This window comes from Mrakia frigida, assembly GCF_051309035.1.
Source record: "Mrakia frigida strain ATCC 22029 unplaced genomic scaffold BDY24scaffold_14, whole genome shotgun sequence".
Classification (NCBI taxonomy): Eukaryota; Fungi; Basidiomycota; class Tremellomycetes; order Cystofilobasidiales; family Mrakiaceae; genus Mrakia; species Mrakia frigida.
In genome coordinates this window covers 440,431-458,606 of record NW_027481267.1, presented here as the reverse complement: position 1 = coordinate 458,606, position 18,176 = coordinate 440,431, and the positions used below count along the sequence as shown (strand labels likewise).

Below are 18,176 nucleotides of genomic sequence, written 5' to 3'. Positions count from 1 at the left end.
GGCGAGAAGTAACCGAGCCAGTTCGAAACTCGCCTGAATCGCCCGTCCTCTTTTTCTCCCTCTCAACCATCAGCGTCTCTCCTTTCCCTCACAAACATGTCTTCCCTTGCTAAAGCCATCTCGTCTCTATCTCTGTCGGAAGAGCAACTCGCTCATCTGACTTCTTACCTCTCGACTTTCAGCGGAACCGAGTGAGTTCAAGCTCGAGCTCAACTCCCCTCTTCCTTCCTTCTTCTTTCTCGAGCTCACCCTCTTCTTCCCTTCCCTCCACAGCAAAGCTCTCATGATCCTTCAGTACCTCCCTCTGGTCCTCCTTCCACTCTTCCCTTCCGACGCTCCTGCGGGACTCCCCATTCGGCGACGAGGAGGGCAAGCGGTCGCTCAAGGGCTGAGGAAGCTCTCTTCAACAGTGGGAGATGGGAGGATCTTGTTCAGGTTGTTTGGTGAGCCATCTGTTCACTTCTCGAGCTCACTATGCGCCTCACTAACCAGTCTATGGTGCTGGTGTCTCGAAGGTCTGGTCCCCATCTTGCAGTGGTACTCTCAGCTTCGAAAGAAGAGAGCCCTTGCTCAGAAGGCGAAGACCGAGGTCAACAACTCGAGCTCAGAGGACAAGGGATCCTGGTCCCTCACGAGGTTGCTTCCTAATCAGGATCAGGTCGAGATGCTTCAGGCTTACTCTATGCTTGCGTACTACCCCTTGGAGCACACTTGTACGTCGTTTCGTGTTTTGGAAGGAGGGGAGAGGGAGGGAGGAAGAGTGCGCTGAGCTGACTTGGATCCCGTCGCGTCGACAGACTACCTCGCTTCAAAGAGGATCATCTCGCTCGCACCTTCCAAGCTGTCGACTGTTGGGATCTGGAGCTGTAGATTCTGGGCGTGAGTTTTCCTTTTTCTGCGGTCGGTTCTGAGGAGTTCGAACGAGAGCTCACCTTCCCTTTGCTTTCGACCGATCAAACGACCAGGCTCTACGTCGCCCTCTCTCTTCTCTCGCTCTCTCGAAGGCGAGCAGCTCTTTCTAAGGAGGCCTCCTCTCCAGGAGCATCTAGGCCTGGTCAGTCTTGTGTCGTCCGTCTTCTTTCCTCGCTCGCAAACTGACTTCAAATCGACGCGTCTTTCTTCCTTCACTGCAGAGCTCAAGAAAGCCTCCAAAGTGCTCTCTCTTCTCACCCTTGTTGACCTTTCATACCTTCCTCTGACGGTGCACTGGTAAGCCCTCGCAAATCTCCTTCTCTATTCTCTGAGTCCAAAAACTGACGCGTCGTACTTCGTCCCTCCCACCAGGTCTCTCCCCGCTGGAGCTTGGACTTCATCTGTCCGTTTCATCCTTCTTCTATACTCTGATCCTTCCATCGAAACTGATGTCTTACCTTCTGATTGATCAGTTCCCCACAGGAGTCTTCGGAACCATCGCTGCTCTCGCCCAACTCAAGCTCGGATGGGAGGGATCTCGAGCCGTCGCTCCCCTGGCTCCTGCTCCTACTCCTGCTCCCGTCGCTGAAGCGAAACTATCTACAGTGGTGGAGGAGGTGAGTTTTCCAATCGCTCAGTCTTCCTCCCGAAACGATGCTGACCTCCTTGCCTTTCGTTCAACGGTCAGGTCGCAACGGAGGAGAAGCCCGTTGAGGAGGAGGCTGAAGATAACTTCTCGCTCGCTCCTGAGTCGGAAGAGGTCGTTGAGGATGAGAAGACGGAGAAGACGGAGTGAAGGACTGTGGCAGGTAGTGGAAGGGACAATTCATGATCTTCAAAAGGGTATCAGGCGACGAGGGAACGGTAAGACAGCCGTTCTAACATCATTCCGCGTTGCAAGCGAGCTGGGTGCGAGGCGCGATTCTGAAATTCACTCAGCTTCGGTCCCAGTGAGTTCCTGATATCTAGATATGGACGGACGAGAAAAGGGAGCAGAAGAAGTCGAACGACGCGTCGTTCCTCCCTTCCGTGGTTGAACGAATCACGAACGAATCCCCGTTGCTAATACAGAGCTCCACAGGCGGAGTTTCTATTGAGAGGGTCCCTCGCCTGTCATGACGACCTCTCTTCCCTTCCAATGGCTCCTCGCTGGCGACTTCAACGCTGCTATACTCTCCTGCGAGTCGCTCAAGAGCCCTTTTCGAATAACGGAGGCTTCCGAAGACTACTGTGAGTTCCTGATCCGGTCGAAGGGAAGAGACCTCTGGAAAGAGAAGGAGCTCGTGGACGTTGAGAAGGATTGGACCTGGAAGCCATGGGGAGAGAAGAAGAAGACCTGTGGAAGAATCATAGACCGACTCGTCACAAACCTACGTCGAGGAGAAGGAGAACTGATCGGTACTCTTCGCTCGATACCCTGCACAGATCATCGACCAGTACTCGCTCTCCTCCCCTCCCTCAACGGCACCAACCTCGAGCCCGTACCGTCTCCCCTCTCCCACAAACCCAATCACTCTCCTCGACTCCTTCGACCTAAACGACTGGAAGCTATACAGAGAAACTCAACCTTCAACAACCTGCTCGCAGGAAAACTAGGCAGCAGAGAACAGCTCCACGTCTCGTCCGACGAGTCCTTCGACTCGACCCTCGAGCTCTTCGGAAGCGACCTCCTCTCCTCCGCCCTTACTGCCTACGGCACACCCCCAACAAACTCGAAATCTCCGAAGATCACCAACTCAGCTATACGTCGGTTCCTCCGAACACGGAAGACCTACGGACGCTTGATCCATGCGGTCGATTCTGGATACCTCGACGAGCTTCTCTCGAAGGACCCATTCCTCGTCGACTTCCTCCCCGCCAACACCTCTCGCTTCCCTTCTCAGGAAGCCACCTCTCAGCTCCTAGCCCATCTTCGTCGACAGATTCGATCTACAGCCAAAGAACAATCCCAGTACGAAAAGGACCTCTACAACAAACGCCAATCGAAACAGGAGAACGCTACTCTCCAATCTGTCCTCCAGGGAGGCTCGACGAAGAAGCTGTTCCCGACCCCAGAACGAACGTCTCCTACAACGATCCAAGACCCGAACGACCCCTCGATCTACCACTCGGATCCGAAGGACTCCCTCCTCGCTCAACGAACCTACTGGGATAAACTGCTGACGCGAGGAGATCCTCCTCCCCACCCGAAACCCTGGCTTTCCTCTCAATCAGCCCTAGACGCCCAACGAATCTCGGCGCAAAACCCCCTCGTTTGGCCTCAGACTCTCACACTAGTCGACCTCCGTGCTCTGCTGACGAAAGGGAACCCGATCCCTGCCCCAGGACCCGACGGCTGGGAGAAGTGGGTCCTGAAATCCCTCTCGGACGAGAACCTCAAGCCCGTTCTAGATCTGCTGAACTACCTCCTCTGCAACAATTACTTCCCCTCGAAACTAAAGGAGAGCACTCTGGTACCGATCTACAAGAAGGGACCTCCAACTCTGATGTCGAACTACCGAGGAATCGTCCTGTCGAACGCTCTCTCCAATCTTGCCGCGTCTTGGTTCACCACCGTCCTCCAACAGCACTTCTGGCGACTCGGCTTTACTCCCGACACTCAGATCGCCACTCAGGCCGGAGTACAAGCTAGAGATCTCACGAGTTTCATAGCCAACATCGACACTCTCGCAAAAGCCAACAAAGAAACGGTCTTCGTCGTCAAAAGAGACGCGGAAAAGGGTTTCGACTTCCTCCACCCTTCTGGCTTCTACGACGCTTTACGCTTCTACGGCCTCCCACCTTCGCTCGAAGCCTTCGACCGGGCACGCTCGAGGAACGTCCCCATCAGCATCAGAACGGTCTTTGGCGACTCGGATCCCATCTTCACGACAGGTCAAATGAAACAAGGCGATTGCGCTAGTCCGTTCAAGTTCGTCACAGCGATGAGCATGGCCTCTAAGTGGATTCGAGAAGTCTCCCTACCTCAAGACATCGTCAAACTCAACACCGAGAACGGCCGTTCGCTCGACTTCCACACCCCAGCGGACAGACTCGTCGTTCAGCCTCAGCTCCTGGAAGCGATGGACGACTCCCTCGTTCTGGCACCCTCTCCCTCCGGTCTTTGTCGAACTGTCGTCAAGCTTGAATCGTTCAACAGCGCATACGGTATCGTCACAAACTGGACCGATAAGACGAAGACGATAGGAGCTCTCCTGGGAGAAATCAAAGCTGACGCGCCGAAGACGCTCCTCCTTGACTCGGTCAATGGGACCCACCAAGTAGATGTTGTGCCCTTTATTGATATTCTCAGGTGCAGAGTAAACTCCCCCTCGAAGAGATTCGAAGAAGCGAAGGACATCATCAACAAATTCTACCTTCCACATCCGTTCTCAAAACGACTCCCGCTCTCAGCCATCTTCCGAACGCTGGATCAACTGCTTTTCCCAAAACTTCGAAGCCGACTTCAGTATCAACCCATCAGCCCCGATCAAGCTAAGTACCTCGACGCCATGATCTCCACGAAGATCCAAACCTTCCTGCACGCTCCCTTTTCCCTAGCGTACGGCGTCCTCTCTCTACCAACCGACCTTCGAGGCTTTGGCGTCCCTTCCCTCTGGCGCATTAACGGCGAGGTCGCTCTTCGAGGAGTCCAACGAGACCTCAATCACCACCTCCAGCCATTCAGGAACGCTTCCCAGATGGTGCTGGCACTTTGGACCTGCTCGTTCAACAGCTGTCGATCCCCCTTCGAAGACGCGTCGAAGCCGTTCTCCCCTCGCATCCTCCCCGCCTCCCTCCTCACAGCTCACAGCTACGCAAAGCTCATGAACCTCAAAATCCTTGACACTGACCAGAGCTACCTGATGTACGGAGATTCCAGCCTCGACCACGTCTGGAACAGAGATAGATCGACCTCGAAAACTCCTCAAGCGCGACGAGGCGTGACCCAACTTCGAGGACGTCGACTTCTCGATTTGGGCTCTTGGGACCCGACAAGCTCCACCTTCATCCCCAGAGTCTCGATTCAGCAACTCCAGATTGGTCCAGCATTGGGAAGTCACGTCCTTCAATGGCTTCGCCGCCTCAAATTGAGAGCTATCACGGGGGAGATCTCAGAGCTCACTCTCCCTCGTTCGACGCGACGCGACCTCGCTGAAGCCAGAATCTCGTCCTATTTCCTTTCATCCCCCTTGACAAACCTTCCCTCACTGCTGGGACCATCGGATACAAGTCTCCTTTGGGCAACAGACGGTAGTATGTCCCCTGCTTCGGCTTCTCGCTTCTCTCCCCGATCCGTCACTGGCGCCGTCGCTGGTCCCTTTCTGGCGAAGATCATGGTTCCTGCTCAGGCCTCCTTCATTCTACAAGGAGAGCTATCTGGAATGATCTGTGCTATACTCGCCGACGGGGCCTGGAGGCAAAAATTCCCTATGCTCAGTCGTGAACTCCCTACGAGCAAGCTTCTAACGGACCACCTCAACTCTCTCACCATCATCGCACGATCTCGATCCCCCACTCACCTCCCTCACTCCTGGAGCTCCCTTAATGGGAGAGCATACTACCGGTGGCTCCTTGATCTACTGAATAAGGCCCCTCACCTCGAACTCCAGCACGTCAAAGCTCACACTGACGCGGAAACCGTCGCGTCGAAACTCAACAGCGACGCTGACCAGCTCGCCGCTGAAGCCCACCGCTCTCCCGACCTCGTCTTCCCAACCCCCACTTTCTGCATGGATAAGTTTTCGTTCTATTCCCCTACCCACGGCTTTGTCGAAGCGAATATCGAGGTCTGGGGCGAACAGAAATTGTCGAGCGTCCAGCTGAACAACATTCCTCCCTCTTCGACACGTGAAAGACTCACGGCCTACGGTCGATATGATCCCGCAGTGAGCTCCGACTACTACATTAAGAGAGCACAAACCTCCTACAGCGCCCAAACCCAACTCCAGATCCGTACGTCGTCGCTCGTCACCAATTCGAAGCTCTTCAAAACAAAAATGACGAACGACCTCTACTGTCAACAGCCAACGTGCTTCGGAAAAGTCGAGACTGAGTCCCACATCTTTGTGGAATGCCCAGCCTACGAGAGCCTGAGAAAGGAGGCGAGTAAGGAGCTGCGAGACAGAACGGTCGCGTTCCTCGAGAAAAAAGACGAGAGTGAAGAGATGGTTCGCCTTGCAGGTGAATTTGCGTCGCTACTGATGGAGAACTCGAAAGCCTGGCCAGCAGAAACGAGTAGGTACTGGTTGGGATTCATCCCGAACCCACCGTCGGAAATGAAAGGGCTGAACGAGAGGTCTCTTGCGGCGGCGAAGAAGATGTGGATCGACGCGTTAATCAGGACGACTGCGAGAATCTACGGACAGAGAAGCAGATTCGTGGGAAGCCTATTCAAGGAAAATCAAAGGGTGCTAGAAGCAAGAACAGCAGCAGCGACGTCGCGTCAACTTCGAAGCCTCGACGATCAGCCGCCGTGAGCTCGTCGAGCTCGGGAGGGGGAGGAGGCTGAGAGAGATCGAGGTGTAGAATAGGAGTATATTTCTCCGTCACCGGCGAGGTTTTGCTCATCCTTAGAGGTAGAGTTGCCTGAGATGCTAGCTAAGCATCGAAGTCGGATATATATAATTCAAAATTCAAAATTCAGAACTACTTGCAAAAAGAAAGTCAGTCACCACAAGCACTGCGTTTCCTCCCCGGCCGATCGAGCTCATTTCAGCCCTTCCTCCCTTTTCGTTTTTCCTTCCCTGAACCACCATCACCCTCCCTTCTCAAGTCTCCCTCCAGCCCCTCCTTCACATCTTCACCTACTCCAACACACTCTCTTCCTCCCAGAATGACCACAGCAACCCTCCTCAGCCTTCTCCCTCTCCTCCTTCTCTCCCCCTCCTCCTCGTCTGCCCTTCCCACTCCCTCTGCCTCCCCGTCCAACTCTACCTCCTCCTTCAACTGCACCCCCTTCGACTTCAGCCTCACGCAAAACTTCCCTCGGGGAACCCCTCTCTACCTCGCAGATCTGCTCTCGTTCTCGCTAGACACAAACGTAGTCGTCCCTCTCGGCTTTGACGGGAGCTCGAACGCTACCCTTGGGAGAGTCGCTGCTGATGCTCAAGGGAATGGATCCTGGGGCTTCGAGGTGTGTACAGGTCTGGAGGGTATCGATACCAGCAGGTGAGCCCAAGTTCCTCTTCCTTCAGAAGAGCGAGAAAAAAGTTGGAAGGGATGACGAGGAGAGAGGAAAGTGGGACCTCGTGGGCTCACCCCTCCTGTTTGGTTTTGCTTTCTTTTCCCTTCTCTACTAGTACGACACCCGGGATTCAATCTCTCTTCGGTCACATCACCTACACGTCTCCCAACTCTTCTCTCTACGCCAACCACACTTGCGTTTCCATCTCAAGTTCGTCCCCTTCCCTCTCCTGATCTGAATCAAGGCCGCCCGCTGACCTTCAGCCCTCCCTTTCCTCGTCCTTCCCTTTATCGTCTTCCCCAGCACCCAACGCGACGGACTACTCCCATCTCCCCCTCATCGCTGTTCCCTGCGAGTACAACTCCTCTGCTCTGTCAGCTCAGCAGGGTCAGATCTGGAATTTGAAGAATTACGAGAGGCGAGTCGTCGTCGTCCCCCGTCTTTCATCTCGCTCGCTGACCGCTTCCATTCCTTCTCCCCTTTTCCCTTTTCTAGTAACGAGGACGCCGTTTTCATTCTCGGTCCTGGTGCAGCAGGTTTCAATGTGTACGTTCCTCTCTCTCCTTTGATCTCTTCATCTCGCACTCGACGCGCGCGTTCTGACTCAAACTTCACTTCCTTTCTTCTTCCCTCGAGCAGAAGCTACGCTGCTGGACCTGCGAGCTTCAACGGAACCATGGGACTCGATCTCATGCCTACCGGTGGATCTTCGTTCTCGAAGTTCTTCTTCCAGAGGTCGGATTAAACTCAGGCCCCTTCAGTTTCTTCCCTCCGTTGCTTTGTTTTTGCTTCTCTTTGCTTTTTGCTTGATCCCCCGCTCGTACTGTTTTGCTTTCTAGATACTATCTATCTTCACATGGACTATGGACTGACTCTATCTTTCGTACGCCGAGCTCATTTCTTCGGTGCAGACCTGCGAACATCCGAAGTGAAAGAACGTCGTTGATAAGTCGTGACCTCGTCCTTTTCTATAGGTTTACTCCCGGGCGACCATATCCTTTCCAGCTCCCTTGTGGAAGATGTCCTGAGGAAGAGTAAAGGGAGGAAATCAGTTGGTCGAAAGAGAAGGAACGAACGGGAAGAGGCGAAAGACGAACCAAGTAGATTCCTCGCCCGATGTGAGCGAGTCCACTTCTAGATTCGTAGAGAGGGTAGATGACCGTGATAAGAGACTGCAACAAACGACCGAATTGGATTCGTGTTAGTGCTTGAACGAGAAGGAGGGAACGAAACATCACAAAAGGAAGACGCCGTCACTCACAGCGACGAAGGCCCAGACCATGGCAAGAACGACCCAGAAGGTGAAAGCCTTCACTCCAAAGACGACTCCCGACCCGAAGAGAGGGAAGGGGATGAGCTGAAGTGAGAAAGGAAGACACAGCCCGAACGAAAAGAGGATCAGTTCCGACGCGTCGATCCTTCGAAACTCAAGTTCGAACTCACGATGATCAAGATGGTGAAGAGACCCAAGGACCAGAAGAGAGCAAACTTGAAAGCCTTGTTGAGTGCAGTATAGTCGATCTCTGGTACGTCTCCCTCGAACTGGGCTCCTGCTTGTTCTGGCAAAGAAGGGTTGACCTTCTCGTCCGTCGGAGTCTTCGCTTCGTTGTCGATCGGAGTGCTGCTGATAGCCTCCTGGTCGATGATAGTGGATTCTGGGACGTAGTTGAGGCTTCGAGTGATGTCGAAGTCGAAGTCCTCGGGAGAGATGAGACTCCAAGTGACGGAGACGATCCCTCCTGTTCCGAGGGCGACGAGGTCTGAGCGAGAACGAGACGCGTCGAATCAGCTCCAGGAAAGACGAGAAGGACATCAGAAATACTCACTTCCAGCCAGCATAGCGTAGTCCTCGAACAAAGTATCGATGGTGACCTCGCCGAAGAGAGTAGCAGCCGTGACGATCCAAGTGGTCTGCGCTCGAAGAAAGAAAAAGACGGTCAGGACGCGCCGTGTGTTGATCTTTCAGACGTGTTCGAGCTCACCAAAGCCAGTACGAGACCGGCCAGAGCAGCGACCGTGCAGCCCATTCGATTGGCTTTCTTCCAGGTAAGAGCGAGGGCGATGGGAACGACACAGCTTCCCAGAAGGCAGCCCTGAGAAGAAAAAGAAGAAACGAGATCAGTTTCTTTAATTGAACAACGCCTCGGTCGAAAAGGGAAGTAGGGAACTCGCCATCAGCTCATAGAGGAATCCCATCGAGATCCCGATGTAGAAGAAGATGGTGCCCGAGATCTGAGAAAGGAAACGGAAATGGGGAAGACATGATCAGCTTCGAAGTCACGACGCGACGCCTCTCCTTTTCGGGGAAAAAGGCCTTGTTCGAACTCACACCCATGATGGCTGACCATCCAAGGACTGCAGCGTGCGAGGCTCGGATGAGCTGAGCATCAGTAGCCTTCGGGTTGCTGATCAAAGGAACAGAAAAGAGGTCAGCGGTCAGCGTTGATTTCTCTTCCAACTCCACCTTCTCGCAAGGAAGGACTCACATGTAACGCTTGTAAACATCGTAGGTGAAGATCGAAGAGACAGCGACTTGTTCGGCGGAGGTGGCGGAGGTGACGGCGAGGCTGAAGAAGCGAAGACGACGCGTCGAAAGGGAGGTCAGCTTCACCCCCAGGCTTGAGTAGCGAGAGGCGAAACGAAAACTCACAAGAGCAGCATCAACATAGCAACAGCTCCTCCCTTTCCAAGCAAGGCAGCAGCAGCGGCAGGAGCAGGAAGACCAGCGCCAACCTCAGCCGGCGTGAGTTTGACTCCTAGAGCGACGGCAGCGAGTCCAAGGGTAGTAGCGAGTCCAAAGGGGATGGAGAACCATGCGAGTCCACCGAGGAGGAATCCCTTCACAGCAGTTCCGGGGTTCGAAGCGATAGCTCGTTGGTAGTAAGCTGGAGGAGGAAAGGAGGAAGAAGGTCAGCAGGGAAGCGTTCGAGTACGAATCTCTTTGGCGAGCTGGACATACCCTGATCACCGAAGACAGTCGAGAAGTTCCCTATCGAGAGAAAGAGACAATGCGGAAGGCAAGATCAGCTTGACCTCGACGCGTCGGACCCCTCCCTCCGACGCTGTCCTCTCACGATCGAAGAAGGCTTAGGCTCACCAACGATGTTGAGGATACCGAAGATGAGAGCTCCCTTCGATCGAATGGTCAGGTAGGATCCCTATATGGACGAAGAAAGAAAGAACGTCAGTACTTTGAGAAGCCGAAGGGACGAGATTCGAAATGGCGACGGAACTGACATCCTTGTTGTCCGCTACAGGATTGGCAGCGGCAGCAGCGGTGAGCATTTCGTGCATCTTTCGAGGAGATCCTAGAGGTCGAACAAGAGGGGTAATCAGCATCGAGGCGCTTCGACAAGGCGAGAGCGGAGAAGAGACGAACCGATTTGATCGCTGGTCGCATAGACGACGATCATGAACAAGAGCAAGATCACAAAAAGGATAGCCGTGTGGGTGTAGTCGGCGATCAAGGTGGCCTGAACGAAAGGAGGGCAGAGCGTCAGTCAAAGTCAAGTTCGATGCGACGCGTTTCCTCCGCCGAGACTGAGGTACGGAAGCGGGGCGTTCTACTCACTCGCATTCCACCTGAGAGAGTGTGAAAACGAAGAAGGGAGAACGTCAGTGAGGCTCAAAAGAGGAAAGCAGAGCTGAGAAGCTGAGTCTCACCGAAGAAGACGTAAATCGCAACCGTGAAGGGCTGCAATGGTTCGAAAGATAGATAGCGGAGTCAGCGACGTGCGAAGGGATCAAAGAAGACTTGGAGGAAGACTCACAATCAGGAAGCAAGCAGCGATAGTGCTCATCCCAGTCAAATCGGTCACAGTCGCAGATCCTCCAAGAACCAACATCGTCGAAACGATGAAGTTCGTGGATAGTCCGAAGAAAAGGAAAACGCAGTGCGTGAAGGCTCCTTTCCATCTGCAGCCGATGATCTGAAACGGAAAGGAAGAGCACAGAGTCAGCGAAAAAGAGCTCTTCGGACTGTGGGGGCGAAAAAGAGAGCTCACCTCGAGGAAAGTTCGAGCGTACGGCGCGTTGAGCTTGAGTTTGGCGGCGATTTGAGCGAAGAGGAGGATTTGAACGGTGGCTCCGGAGGCGTACCAGAGAGGACCACTGATTCCGAATTTGTAGGCGACGGCGGAAGATTGGAGGCTGAGGGGGAGTGGGGAGAAGGGAAGTGGGAGGAGAGGGAAAGATCAGCGCGTCGCTCATTCATTCCGGCCTCTCTCACCCTCTCGACTCTTCAGCTCCCAGTCCAGCCTATCTCCTACCTCCATCGAGCATCCAAAGCAGTGTACTCACAGAGTAGCAGCCCACGTCCATGCAGAGACGATTCCCTGTCAACATGTTAATTTGCAAGGCGGGTCAGCTTTGACTTCGACGCGATCTTGTCCTCGCCAAGGGCTGTTGAGATAAAAGGAAGGACGAACAGTAGCGATAAGTCCAGGTTTGATGCTCCTGTAGATATGGTCGATCAAGAAGAGCGAAGGAGTCAGCTCGAGAATAGCGGAACGGAGAGCTGAATCGGAACGGGAGAGAGGAGAGCGGGAGCGAGGGAGGAGATCGAACGAACCTCGAAGCACTCGCAAACTCGTCCGAACTGATCACGGCACCTCCAGAGTATCTTTTTTGCTGCAGAGAGGTTGAAACGAGACAGGGAAGAGAGGTCAGCTTCGATTTCAGAAAGGTGGAGGAATCAAGAGCCAAGAATCGGTTCGTAGACGTGGGCTGAACGCGTTCGAGCGAAGAGAGATGGGAAGGTTGAACGTACGAGGAAGGTGATCAGGACAATAAAGGCACTGAAACATAGAGACATTCCAACAACGAAGGCTATAGCACGGACGAGAAGGAGGGAAGGAAGGGAGTCAGTAGAGCTGGAGGCGATGGAAGATTATTCGGAGGATCGTGGTTTGAGCTCTCGCTTCTCCCTTTGTCTTGTTCCTTCGTTCTGAACTCAGATTGGACTCACCATAACCGACTCCTTGACTGAGAATTGCTGCTGAAGACATGAGGGGGGAAGAGGAGATGTGGTTGGGGAGAAGGAGGTGGTTGAGGGAAGCTGAACGTCGCGTTTTTCGGCAGTTTAGTCTTGGAGGACCGACGAGATTTCATTCGTGATACAAGATAGGGATCCGTGCTTGGAGCTTGGGAAGCGACAATATGAAAAGGATAAGGAACCTGCGGTCGGTCCGAGATAGGAGTCCCATCCATTCGGAGGCAGACGAAAGTGGAGGGAGAGGAAGCGAGGAAGGCCAGCGACGCGTCGTTCGTTCTGAGTCTCCAGTCGAGCGTCGAAATAAAATCCTAGGTAAGAACTACGAGCTGGGGAGTGAAAGCCGGTCAGTGAAGTAGAGCGAATATGTAGACTGGGGGGACAGAAGAGAACGGAGCCAGACGAGGACCTCAGGACACAACGAGCCGAGGAGAAGAAGAGAGAGCGTTTTCTGTGGTCTGCAGATTTGTCGCGAGAGTCGACGAATCCGATCCCTATATGCATCCAGACGGCAACGAGTGAACAGCAAGTTACGGGAGCAAAGCTTCGCATCTGAGAGAAGAGTCAGCCCCTCGACTCGTCGAGGGTCCAAAACCGACGTCCTCCCGTCGCCGAGGAAGGAGAGGGCGGAGAAAGAGGGGAAGGCGTAAGAAGATGAAGCTGGGAGGGATTTCGGCGAATCTGGGAAAAGCGCACAACAAAAGGGAGGAGGAAGGCATAGAGAGCGGCGAGAGGGGAGAAGGATCGCCGGCAGACGTTTCGTTCGCTCGCCTGGGGCGATATATCAGAGTTGAACATCGACGGAGAGCAGACATAGTAAAATGAGCTATGAGCGTCGATGCCCTCGGGAGTCTGCACCGGTTCGAAGCTGTTTGAACATGGAAGTTGGAGGGAAAAGGCGAAAGAGGAGCTCTCGACGAGTTCGCTCCAAACGGCCAGCATCCTCCTCGGTATTTTTTTCGGACACCCAAAGAACCCCTCCTTCCGGGAGGTCAGACAACGTCTCGTTGCTCTCTCTTCCTTCCTCCAGCAGGTCCCCGTCTCGTCAAGATTGAGCTCGAAGATCGAAGCTCATCGTTCCCTCTCCTCCCTTTCCTCGAGGTGAGCTCGCCCATCCTCTTCATCTCCCTTCCAGAACCTCTCTTCCCTCTCGAAACCATGCTCTGACACTCTCCTTGATCTCTCATCTGCCCAGATTCCTTCTCTGGCCGTCACGACCGCGATCGATTAGCTCTGAAGACATCGAAGCGTCCTCCCTCGCCTCCCTCCCTTGTAACCCTGGCTCTCCTTCCCTTCTCCCTCCCTCCCTACGAGCCCCTTCTCCTCTCGGCAGATCACTCTATCAAAGAAGATGCATGTCGCTAACATATCTCTTCCTTCTCGTTTGGCCGTCTCTCCCTCAGCTCCCCAATCTCGCCATCATGCTCTCCTCGAGCTCGCCTCCCCTCCTCTCCTCCCTCTCTTCCTCTCTCCCTCCATTTCTTCTTCATTTCTGGTTTCCAACTCTCGTCAACTTATTGCTCCCTCTCCCCAACTGGAAAAGCTACATACCTCTCCTCTCAACATCTCAACCTCCCTCCCAGGAAGGCGTCAAACACGTGATCCCTCCTCGAAAAGCTCAAACCACAGTTTTCAGCCCACGCCTCTTCCTTCCTTCCTCTCCTCACCACCTTCAGCACACCCTCCCAAGACCTCAAGCCTTCTCTCTCCTTTCTCGCTTTTCATGCGTCCTTTGTTGTACTAAAACGTGAGCAAACCTTTCCTCCCCTCCTTCTTTCTTCTTCTCGTCCCTCCCTCCTCCCCTCCCCTTCGACACTTCGACACAACGTTTTGCGATGAAGAGAGATATTCACACTGTCTGCAGCATCGGAGCTTCATAACCTCCATGCGATGCGGATAAACAACAACGGTATCTGACGCATCTCGACAAGCACATCTTTTCCTTCGACGACCCGCTCAAAAAATCACGACGAGCTTAAGACGAGATCGAAGTAGTTCACTGACTCCTCCTTCCTCTTCTTCGCTTGCCTGTGAACAGTGATCATGACCTTTGTGTCTACCCCTGAAACTCTTGCTTCGCTTGCTTTGGTGTTGGTAGGTGGCAGAGGCGAGGATAGAGAAGGCAGGAGGGCAGAAGACGAGATTCGATGTTCCCTTGCGCACCAAATTTTGCTTTTCAGGTCGGGAAAGTGAGAGTCAAGCGAGCGGAAGGGTCACATTAATGGGACAGAGAAGTAAGGGTGGGACAGAGAAACTGGCGCAGACGAAAGCGAGCAGGGAAGAGAAAGAAACAAAGTCGAGGTGGGCTGAAGGGAATCCGTCGACGTCGAGTCGCAACGCTTTCTGCCTTCGATGGATCGGACGAGTAGTATGCATGCAAAAGCTTCCAGCTGAAGATTATCTCTTGCTCGTTCTGCGAAAGAAGGGGACGAAGCAGAAAGGGAGGAGTCGGAAAGTCGAGCTTCTTTGGTTGGCCTTCGCCTCGCTTCGCTGAGAGATTGCTGGTTCGTGGTGCTGCTGGCTTCGCAGCTTTCAGGTCAGAGTGCGTTCTCAGCTCTGTCTCCGTCCAAGCAAGTCAGCTGAAGACCGTCGGACGGTCGAGATATCTCGGATGAGAAGAGAACGCAGGGGACCTTGGATGAACGACGCGTCCCTTCCCCTCTTTGCACGCTTCATCTTCGTCTCCCTTGCTCTCGATTCACGACGCATGTAAAGTCTTCGATCCATCGTCATGTCATCCCCGCCTCATTCATCACTAGACTCTTCGAAATTAAGCTACATCAAACTAAAACGAAACAGCACACGGCGCCAGCTCGCGACGAGTTTAGATGGTGTGACCGGTTCCAGTTCCAGTAGTTCCGTGAGTGGTAGTAGCTCCGGTGACTCCAGCGGTGTGGGATCCGGTCTTGAGGGCGGTTCCCTCAGCGACCTTGGCGGGGTTCTGGTTGAAGGAGAAGAGGAGGAAGAGTCAGTGAGGAGCGAGAACGAGACGAGAGAAGCTGAGACTCACGCTGGTGACCTTGCCAACGATGACTTCCACAGTTCCCTTAACCTGAGGAAGGGAAAGGAAGAAAGAAAGAAACAGGGAGTCAGATTTCGGGGGAAAATAGGGAAGAAGAGAGAAGGAGGGAAGGAAGACGAACCTTGTCCGCGAGAGTAGGCGCTCCAGTGTGAGCACCAGCGGTGTGAACTCCAGTAGCGTTATGAGTTCCGGTGGTGTGGGTTCCAGGGGTAGCTCCCTGAGGCGAAGAAGATCGAGTCAGCTTCGAACGAGGCGAGATTTGAAGAAAGAGAACGAAGAACTCACGACGACCTGATCCTTCTTGATCTCCGCCTTCTGGCCGAGAGTCTGATGCCCAGTTCCGGTAGTCTCGTTGTGGCTGAGATGGTTGTGGGAGTGGGCGGTGTCGTGGTGGTCGTTTCGGCTCGAGAGAGGGTTGTGGGACTGGTCGGAAGGAGGAAGGTGAGAGCCTGTTCCGGTGGTAGGGTTGAGAGAGTCGACGACTGGAGGAAGGATGGAAAGATGGTCAGTTTCGGTTCGAAGCAAAGTCAGAGAGGAAGTATAGACGTGTGAACGAACCGTTTCCGGTGGTGCTACCGGTGTGGTGGGTGCCAGCTGAGGAAAAGAAAGCAGACGCGACGACGAGGAATTAGCTTCGATGTTCGACTCTCGCCCTTCTTCGACCTAGAATTGAAAAGGTAAAACGATATAGGGCTCACCTCCTCCGGTCAAAGAGTCACTTCCGTGTCCGTGGTGGGTTCCCGTCGTCTCGTTGTGGTTGAAAGGGTTGGACGAGTGGGTGGTCTCGACGTGATCGTTGTGGGAGGAGAGAGGGTTGTGGCTCTGCTCTGTCGGGGGGAGGTGAGTTCCGGTTCCGGTAGTAGGATTGAGAGCATCGGCAGCTAGAGGGGGAAGGGAGAAAAAGAGGAAGGAAGACAGACGTCGGCGTCAGAAAGTCGGCAAAGACGCGACAGGGAAGGGACGAGGCGAGAGCTCACTGTTTCCGATGGGGTTGTTGTGACTGGCAGTGTGAGACCCAGCTGCGAAGAAAGAGGGGGCAGCAGATGTCAGCAAGAGGTGGCGAAGAAGGCAGGACCTGCGACGAGCTGCCCGAGGAGAACGAGAACGAGAAGAGAGCTGAACTGACTGTGAGTAGAGTCCTCCTTGGCTCCAAATCCGAAGACCATTATGATAAGTTGAGAGTTGGGGTGGGGTTGAGTGGGTGTTGAAAAGGTGGGGAAGTTGGTTTGAGGTCGTGGGTGTTGGAAGAAAGAAGGAAGGAAGGCGACGAGATCCCCTCCTTTTGAGGCTCGGACCGCTGGCGCTCGAAGACGTCACCAAGGCGTCACAGGGTCTGCTGCTATAGAAAGAGGAGAGAGAGGAGATGAAGAGGGGTGTAGCGGAGAGGGAAGGCAAAGAAAGCGTCAGAGCTGGGAGACAGGGAGAGGAGGGAAGGAGATAAAAGTGACGCACGGAGACGTTTCAGGTACCGGGGCTGTCGTTTCAGGAGAGATAGCAGATGAAGATGGTGAGATGAGACAAGGATGAGAGAGAAAAAGAAGGGAGAAATTCTGCCATTGAGAGTTTTGAGAAGAAGGAGGATCAGTCGGAGCCGATGAAGGGCGAAATGCGAATGGAGTCGAGCTCACCTTCTCCCCCCGTCTCGCCGTATCGACCAGCCCTCACCGTTTCCCTCCACCTGGTTGTGACTCCCAACACACCTACAGCCAGTTCGGCTTGTTCGCAACATCGAACTTGAACTTCTCTGGTTCAAAGACGGCGATGAACTGATCCCAGAATCCAAACAGACGCGTCGTGATCAGCTCAGCCCGATCTCCTTCTCTCCAGTTCTCTCTCTGCTAGCGATGAAGCGGAGAGTAGGTGCATTACTCACCTCTCGTTCTCCCAGGCCGACTCCTCCTCCTTCAGATCCAACGCCAGCGAAACGATCACCTGAGGAAGCGACGAGGCGGAGGTGTTAGTTGCAAGAGACGACGAGAACGGACGAGGAGACGAAGATACGGAGATGAAACTAACCTTCAGAGTAGATGGAGGTGAGTGACCAATTCTGAAAGACTCTCAGAAGGGAGGCGAGTAGCGTTGTTGCTGCCTGAAGGGAGGACAGAAATGAAAGGAGGAGGGGAAAGGTCAGCCCTCATCACTCGAGGCGATAGAGATGCAAAGGAAGACGACATCGTCGAGCCCTGCAAGAAAAAGGAGAAAACATTTGAACAGCGACTGACCTTCCCAAGATTACAGAAGATCAGAACTAGGCAGCAAAAGAGGAACAAGGGCAAGGAAGGGAAGTCTACAGGTGAGCTCGAGCTCACAATGAGAGGAAGGAAGGACGAAACGTCTCGACTCACTCGGGTAGTTCTGCTTATCCAACAGCACCCTCAGAGCATCCTCCACCCTCTTGGTCACCTCAGAGTCCCAAACGTCGTTCTCTCCTATCCTGAAGTGGAAAGTGGCGAGGTTGTTGTTGGTCGCAAAGGAGGAGACGTCAGGTCGGAGGTCTTCGTCCTCGAGATACCTGCAGGAGCGAGCGAAGAGGCAGAAGTCAGCTGGAAGTCATTGACAGAGGAACGGAGGAAACCCAGCTCACATGATGGACTTGAGGTTGAGAGTCTCGAGGTATGGGAAGGACTTGGAGTTGGGATGTCCGCTGCCTGAGGAACGAGAGGCGAAGGGGGAGAAGAGAAGAGCGTCAGGAAAGGGCTGAATATTCGGTATTGAGAGATACGGGGAGGGGAGAAGATTCTACTCACGATATATAGACGGTTCTACGAGTCCAAACGTGATGGGAGGAACGAGAGATGGCGACTCGAAGGGCTGGAAAGAAGAGGAGGAAGGGAAGGAGATCGGTGAGCTTGACGTTTCGCGTTCGTCCTCCCCAAAGCTGAGCTTGATTGGAAGGGAAAGCTCACAGGAATGATCCCGAGGGACATAGGGAACGTCTTTGACATGTTGAAGAGCGAAAGCTGAAGTTTTGCACCAAGGTGCTGGCCGTTGAGGAGACGAAAGCTCAATCGTTTCGACCTGACCTTCCCTTCCTTCACCCAAACGGTCACCTCCTTGGATTCGACTTCCAAATCTTCTATGTTTTG

At 53.8% G+C, this 18,176-nt stretch overlaps 6 protein-coding genes across 6 annotated transcripts; 3 read left to right on the top strand and 3 right to left on the bottom strand.

Moving 5' to 3' along the window:
* Positions 1–67: 67 nt before the first annotated feature.
* Positions 68–1,755, top strand: BDY24DRAFT_388314 (uncharacterized protein). The gene is made up of 9 exons (XM_076640340.1): positions 68–191; positions 274–443; positions 516–713; positions 798–879; positions 966–1,054; positions 1,134–1,209; positions 1,285–1,315; positions 1,386–1,529; positions 1,601–1,755. The coding sequence occupies exons 1-9, from the start codon at positions 97–99 to the stop codon at positions 1,706–1,708; spliced, it is 993 nt and encodes a 330-aa protein (XP_076497003.1). The 5' UTR covers positions 68–96; the 3' UTR covers positions 1,709–1,755.
* Positions 1,756–4,190: 2,435 nt separating this feature from the next.
* BDY24DRAFT_325877 (uncharacterized protein) lies at positions 4,191–4,787 on the top strand (the record flags this gene model as incomplete). Its single annotated transcript, XM_076637063.1, has 1 exon — positions 4,191–4,787. A coding segment is annotated over one exon (597 nt), but the record flags the coding sequence as incomplete, so codon positions are not given.
* Positions 4,788–6,727: 1,940 nt separating this feature from the next.
* BDY24DRAFT_414966 (uncharacterized protein) lies at positions 6,728–7,823 on the top strand (the record flags this gene model as incomplete). The annotated part of the gene is made up of 5 exons (XM_076643388.1): positions 6,728–7,062; positions 7,194–7,288; positions 7,382–7,451; positions 7,574–7,624; positions 7,718–7,823. 5 exons carry the CDS (start codon positions 6,728–6,730, stop codon positions 7,821–7,823), a joined length of 657 nt encoding a protein of 218 aa, XP_076497001.1.
* A 155-nt stretch (positions 7,824–7,978) lies between these two features.
* Positions 7,979–12,100, bottom strand: BDY24DRAFT_409591 (sodium:solute symporter family protein). The gene is made up of 22 exons (XM_076642825.1): positions 12,045–12,100; positions 11,847–11,905; positions 11,649–11,707; positions 11,506–11,533; positions 11,378–11,412; positions 11,083–11,227; positions 10,849–11,007; positions 10,742–10,772; positions 10,650–10,660; positions 10,458–10,551; positions 10,316–10,386; positions 10,176–10,236; positions 9,729–9,963; positions 9,565–9,645; positions 9,408–9,483; positions 9,251–9,310; positions 9,061–9,171; positions 8,905–8,989; positions 8,522–8,838; positions 8,340–8,435; positions 8,176–8,250; positions 7,979–8,102 (listed from the first exon to the last, which is right to left on the bottom strand). Exons 1-22 carry the CDS (start codon positions 12,082–12,084, stop codon positions 8,055–8,057), a joined length of 1,977 nt encoding a protein of 658 aa, XP_076497000.1. The 5' UTR covers positions 12,085–12,100; the 3' UTR covers positions 7,979–8,054.
* A 2,683-nt stretch (positions 12,101–14,783) lies between these two features.
* BDY24DRAFT_53279 (uncharacterized protein) lies at positions 14,784–16,426 on the bottom strand. Its single transcript, XM_076644973.1, has 8 exons — positions 16,217–16,426; positions 16,068–16,109; positions 15,789–15,971; positions 15,649–15,684; positions 15,376–15,572; positions 15,212–15,303; positions 15,079–15,120; positions 14,784–15,009 (listed from the first exon to the last, which is right to left on the bottom strand). The coding sequence occupies exons 1-8, from the start codon at positions 16,254–16,256 to the stop codon at positions 14,844–14,846; spliced, it is 798 nt and encodes a 265-aa protein (XP_076496999.1). The 5' UTR covers positions 16,257–16,426; the 3' UTR covers positions 14,784–14,843.
* A 116-nt stretch (positions 16,427–16,542) lies between these two features.
* BDY24DRAFT_53278 (protein-tyrosine phosphatase) lies at positions 16,543–18,126 on the bottom strand. Its single transcript, XM_076644972.1, has 9 exons — positions 17,997–18,126; positions 17,838–17,901; positions 17,675–17,738; positions 17,436–17,602; positions 17,313–17,338; positions 17,107–17,179; positions 16,964–17,022; positions 16,719–16,856; positions 16,543–16,640 (listed from the first exon to the last, which is right to left on the bottom strand). Exons 1-8 carry the CDS (start codon positions 18,033–18,035, stop codon positions 16,791–16,793), a joined length of 558 nt encoding a protein of 185 aa, XP_076496998.1. The 5' UTR covers positions 18,036–18,126; the 3' UTR covers positions 16,543–16,640; positions 16,719–16,790.
* Between the last annotated feature and the right edge of the window lie 50 nt (positions 18,127–18,176).